The sequence below is a fragment of the Colletotrichum fructicola genome (assembly GCF_000319635.2).
Source record: "Colletotrichum fructicola Nara gc5 chromosome Unknown KSG_Nara_v1_contig06, whole genome shotgun sequence".
Lineage (NCBI taxonomy): Eukaryota > Fungi > Ascomycota > Sordariomycetes > Glomerellales > Glomerellaceae > Colletotrichum > Colletotrichum fructicola.
The window spans coordinates 530,469-536,468 of record NW_027094056.1 but is presented as its reverse complement, the minus strand read 5'-3'; the positions used below and the strand labels follow the sequence as shown (position 1 = coordinate 536,468).

Here is a 6,000-nt window from a genome sequence, read left to right as displayed (position 1 = left end):
ATGTCTTTCGACCTCAGCAAGCCAAACCGCAAGATCCACGCCGGAGTGATCTTGACCAAGGGGTATGAATTCAAGTTCCTTGGTCTGGAATCAACTGACGTGGCCACAGCATCACTGAGATGCTCGATGTAGCTCCCTTCGAGTTCTTCCACTGCTTCCAATGGTCCGGGGACAAGGAGACTGCAGCCGCTATGAACCTTCCTGAAAATACGATGGACGACGGACTCAAGTTTGAGCTGCACTGGGTCACTGAGGATGGCAAGCCGGCTAAACTGGCGAGCAATGCTCAGATCCTGCCCACTGTAAGTCCGAGCGAGCCCCACCAGATGTCGTCGCAATCCAGCTAACAGTGTGAAGGACTCCTTTGAGTCTTGCCCGCCTCTTGACATTGCTCTCATGGGCGCTCATGACTTCAAGTACAAGACAAGCCCCGCCGAGATTGACTTCATCCGTAAGACTTTTGAGCAGTGCAGCGCATTCCTCACTATCTGCGGCGGCATGGTGCCTCTGCTTGAGGCTGGCATCCTCGCTGGCAAGACATCCACATGTCCTCGTATGATGTTCGATTTGATGAAGAAGACTGTGCCGGTGGTCAATTGGGTTGACAAGCGCTGGGCCCGGGATGGCAAGCTGTGGACGTCTAGCACCCTACTCAACGGTACGGACTTGATTCGCGCTTTCGCCACGGAGACTTGGGGTGAAAGAACGGGAATGATTGAGTTCTTCCTTGATGCGGGGCATTATCCTGATAGAGATGTTGACTTCAAGGATTTCAAGGGGCAGAATTATCAGATGAAGCAGCTTCCAGCCTGATGTGGCACTGTCCTCGGTTGGTCGTGTTTGACACATGGTTCTGCGACACTGGGGGAAAAGAGCCACCTTATCTTCCTCTGCGAGATTGAATTCAATATCCATCTCGCGTTCCACTATGTCTACCTTGATTAACATTGCTAGAGAGAGCTTTGTGGACCGAGGTAGGATGCCATGCGGGGATTTCTCGATCCATTTACCTACATTTATATGTGAGATGAAGTTGAAACTTCATTATTTACTTAGTTACTTCACACATGTACTCTCGGGCTTACTCTTGTCATTATCTATTTCGTCGTCGTTATCGTCGTCCCTGTCTATCATCATCCCCAGCCAACATGCACTCGGTTAGCTGGAAGTATGGGCCTGGAAAGTGAAGCCCGTGTAGGTAAGTACGCGCTGGGGCCTGTCGACTCTGAGATGGATCCAGAAGATATTAGACGTCAGGCCATCCACATTCTGCGATATGATTTATGTAGATCTGTGTACAAGCGTCAAAGAAGCGTTCCGTAGTGTGGCGTGTGTTGCAAAGCAAGGCCTTCAATCCGGAGGGAAATGAGAAAATGGAATTCCGAAGTCGCAAAACCGACGTGTTCTCATTCTCGTGTGTATGAACCAATCAAATCAAGAGTAGTTTACATCGCCCAGGAAATGTGCCGCAACGTCGTTGGCTCAATGATGCCAAACCCCGGCATTGCTACTCCGCCACGTCTTATGTGCATCAGGTCATTGGACTGTGGTCCGGAAACCTCCACTGCTTGTTATCTTTCCCCAGCCGAAGCCTGATTTTGACGAAATCACTCACTCCTCCTCCTACATGATTTGAATTTTCACAGTCGGTTATCATCGAAGTTGCACGGCTTACCTATCCAAATCCAAGCACTACCGGTATCGACAGCTATGACGAACATGATCTCATATCCTTTGTCTCGATATTCCGAATCGATATCTCGTTCCGACTTTCAAGATGATGCCACCGATCAACAGGGTGTTTCTCTACCCAGTAGTCTTGGCGCGTCCAAGTCCAGTCCTTCACTCGAGAAGGATTCAACATCCGGTCGCAGCAAATTCTGTTGGACTGACTCGCTTGAACGGAAACTGGTGAGACTTTACTTGTACACGACGCTTTCAATTCCATCAATCGCCGAAATTTTGCGGAGCAAAGATGGATCCAACCTGTATGTATTGCCAGATCAGCGTCTTGCCACACAGCACCGGACTGAAGCATGCATTTAGGAGTAAAGACCTTGCCCAAAAGAAGCTCAGCACGATGCTAGACAAGGACCCCAGATGGCTGCATCCTCGGAACCGAGAAGATGCCGAAAGGCGATTGAAGCTACTTCAAGAACGACCTGACTCAATGCAGGAGAGGAAACGCTGTATTCCAAAGGACGATAATGTAGTCATCTCCCCCAAAGACGAGTTCTTGCATCACCTCTCTTCACCTCAGCCTCGAATGAAACTTGAGGAAGGAGATCAGCGTCTAGAGCACTTACCACATGTAAGCTGTGCGCCAAGATCGCAACCGAAAGTCCCGCTGGAAACAAAGGAATTGCTTGAGAGACATTGTGGCAATAGCGGAATGGAGACCGAGTTCATTCTCGGGGAGATATCCATGGAAAGCACTACCGTCGCTTCAGAGGAATGTCAGAACGCTCCAGACCTTGATGGGCTCGCCTTCAAGATTATCAAAGCCGATGCTGGGACTCAGAGAACTCACACGTCGATTATGGCTTCAGATATGCTGGTAGTTGATCTGTTTCGAAGAGAGCAAGGTATCTGCATGGAAGGCACAGACGCCCACGACTACCATGAATGCTTATGCAGCATGTATGAGACAGGTGTTGATAAGCACCTTTTATGGGCTACACCTAACGGTCTAACTACTCAAGCCGAGAGGATTCTCAAATTTGGGCCGATATTTGAAAGCGATCTCACTTACTGCGATGCCTTTGGAAACACACTGCTGCATTTCTTTGCCGCTCGGGCACACCCGGCACTCCTTCTTCGGGCATTGATAGAGCACGACGGATTAGCCAGGTGTCTTAACACGTCCGGCGAGAGTTTCCTTCACTGCCTCTCCAGGGCATGGTACGCAGGGGATGCCATTTACCTCCGCGTGCTGCTTCGTCATCTTGCTTCCGACAATAGGCCCAACAAGTTGGATGTCTATTCGAAAGACATGTACGGCCGAAGTATTTTCCATCTGATGACTGAATCAATAATCAGCCATGAAACGCTTGCCGAGTCAATGGAGCTATTTGACTCTGATGTCTATGCGACAAGAGATGCTTTCGGTACAGTTCCGGAAGCAACACGATCACAGATACCGTCGAAGAATCATCATACAACAGACAAGCCAGATGAATTCGGTCCAGTCGATTATCAGGCCCGACTACGCGAAATAATCGACCGAGTCTACGCGTGCGAAGATAAAAGGGCTGAGAATGAGGGCGGCTGGAACGGTCTGCACTGTACTGCCTCCATTATCATCTCGCAAAACTCACTTCTGGCATTCCACAAGCTACCCAATCTGACAGGAGAGCATCCGATATTGGGAAAGAAGTATAATCACAAGAAAATGGAACACGATTCCTCGACAAAGTTTTTCAAGAGGAGGGAAGATATCATGCTGGACCTGATAGGACTTGGAGTTGACGTCAATGCGTATGATGCAGTGGGAAACACTGTATTAATGCATTTCGTGGCGTATTTGCCGGAGGACGATGATCAAAAAACCCCGGTTAACATCATTGACCGAATTATCGAGTCAGGAGCTGACATACAAGCATGAAATCGCGTCGGTGAAACGGCTCTACATGTGGCGGTTCGGCTCGGCAAAAAGCTTGCAATGAAGACGCTGGTCATCAAAGGAGCCAACGTCCATGCCAAAGACATCCATGGTCGGACTCCCTTGAGAATTTTGGCCGATGAGATTCAAAAATCAGGGAATGACTCTGTGACTTACGCACATTTGGAGGCATGCTTCACATGGTTGTCGGCACAGGGGGAGGCAAAGCTGCGTTCATCCGTGCTGGATGAGTGGGGTTGGTTTGGCTTACCAACTGGCCGGGGAACGGGCAGAATGGGCTCAACAAGTTTGGACTTGTGGTACAACGAGTCCAATGCAAACTCTGTGATCAATTACAATGCAAGAGACAGAAAGAGTCAGAAGGTTCTGCAACAGCTGCGCGATGTGCTTGAAAAAGAGCCCAATGAAGAAGTCGGCAAGATTGAGTTGACGTGGCCTGAAGGTCCGAATGAAAAGAAAGAAGTTAAAAACTTAGACTGCGAATACGAGGATGGGTGAGTACTAATTAACCTTGCCACTTTTGACGCGTCAAGGTCATGCTAATAGATTTGCAGGCGTCGTACAGTCAACCGCCGCCCAGCCGTTGTGAAGATAGAGGAAAACGAAGACTCTATCGATACCTCCGATGACTCTAGTCGTGAAACCAGTCCCTCAATCGACGATATATGTGGTCTGGTTTTGAGCAATGCTTTTAACATATCCCTTAGCCAAGTTCCCCACCCTGAAGAGGCATGGGAAAGCGTACGCAGGTGTCTTGATGAACTTTCGGTCATCACGTCACTTTCACATGAGCAATCCCTTCGCCCAACTGAAAGTCATTTGCGGGTTGTCGACAATTATTCAAGAGACGTGAATCCTGATCGGAAGACGAGTGGAAACTCTCTTCTCCCAGACGACGGGCAAGCCGGTGTCACCAGAGACAGGAAGCGTCGGCGGTCTGATGCATCAGGCGGGCCCTCAAAAAGAGGTGATAACAGCAGCAGCAACAACGATGATGAAAATGATGCCAAATGCCCAGAACATGGGTCGAAGACACGAAAGAAGGGTAAGACTCATGGCCGTTATACCTGCCCTTTTCGAAAGCGCAATCCTCTGAGATTCAATATACGTCAACACCCAAGCTGCGCGACCGTTGCGCATGATTCAATATCGTTGGTCAAGTAAGTCCTCCTGTTAAGATTGGGTACCAGCTTATGAACACACTACTGATATCTGATCAAGACGCCATATCAGATTATTCCACCAGAGAACGGCAGCAAATTCATTTGTTTGCCGACGGTGCCAAGAAACCTTTCCAACATCAGAAGCCCTTGACAACCACATTCGAGTGCCATCCGATCAGATGTGCATGATCTGCGACCAAGGAGCCTACAGTGTTGTTCATCATGACCCGGAGGATGGGATAACTGCTGAGAAAGGGATCAAGTTGGCGGATAGAAAATCACGGACTCAGGTCTTGGATTGGCCAACACTGTGGAAAGTTCTATTTCCAGAAGATAATACTGTTCCTCCAGAAGGTAAGTCAAGTTCTCCCGCGTCCCACCCCTTCGCAATCTTAAGTTTCATTGCAAATGCTAGAAGATTGGCCTAAAATGGACAGAAGCTAAAACGTAGTAGAGTTCGAGCCGGTGATTGAGCTTGATGAAGTGAAGCAGACTTTTGCCGACGACTCTGAGAGGTGCCAGAGCCTCGTGCATGATCTGAGTGGCAAAATCTGCCAATCTGCTGGCTTTAAGATCAGCTCTGAATCAGGTAAAAGATACTGGAGACTGTTCCAAACCTTCACGGACGACAATCTACGAAGACACAACGTATTAATGGCTTGTTCCCGATTTCTGGACTCGAATCTCTCGAGACGCCTCGTGGATAGCGAGGATGAAACCAGATCAAGCACGAGCAATACTGGAAGCAGCAGTCAACTCTCCAGACTTCTTTTACCTACACCGGAGTCTGTTACCGGAACCGAACCTCCTCCAAGAAAAGCTTTTGGGACATTGCAAGAGCTTGTTGTGCAAAGGGGTCCAGGCAATCAATTTTTCGATCAAGCTACCCGAAATATGGAGAGCACTGCCACGAACAGCGCCCAAAATTCGTCCAACGCTACGAGCGCTGGGCAGAATTCACAAGTGGATGCATTTGATAGACGCCAAATATGCTCTGGAGTTTGCTTCACGGAACCTTGTTCTTGTGATGCACTTTTAGACTGGAGCATTTATCCGTGGACCTAAGAGACGACAGATACGAATATTGGAATGACCGCTGTCGCTTGGACTTATCTAAGTGCACTAGTAAAGATGTCGATTCAATATTGAGAGACCAAAATGAGAGAGTTTTGCTAAATGTTGAGATATCTACCGTAAGGCTTGAGGCTCCATCTA

At 48.6% G+C, this 6,000-nt stretch overlaps 2 protein-coding genes across 2 annotated transcripts; both read left to right on the top strand.

The window, feature by feature from the left end:
• On the top strand, nt 1-813 carry inhA-0 (Isonitrile hydratase; the record flags this gene model as incomplete). Its single annotated transcript, XM_032021418.1, has 3 exons — nt 1-62; nt 110-302; nt 358-813. The coding sequence occupies 3 exons, from the start codon at nt 1-3 to the stop codon at nt 811-813; spliced, it is 711 nt and encodes a 236-aa protein (XP_031881643.1).
• Nucleotides 814-1,719: 906 nt separating this feature from the next.
• CGGC5_v010414 (uncharacterized protein) lies at nt 1,720-2,736 on the top strand (the record flags this gene model as incomplete). Its single annotated transcript, XM_066152350.1, has 3 exons — nt 1,720-1,988; nt 2,047-2,640; nt 2,703-2,736. 3 exons carry the CDS (start codon nt 1,720-1,722, stop codon nt 2,734-2,736), a joined length of 897 nt encoding a protein of 298 aa, XP_066008163.1.
• Between the last annotated feature and the right edge of the window lie 3,264 nt (nt 2,737-6,000).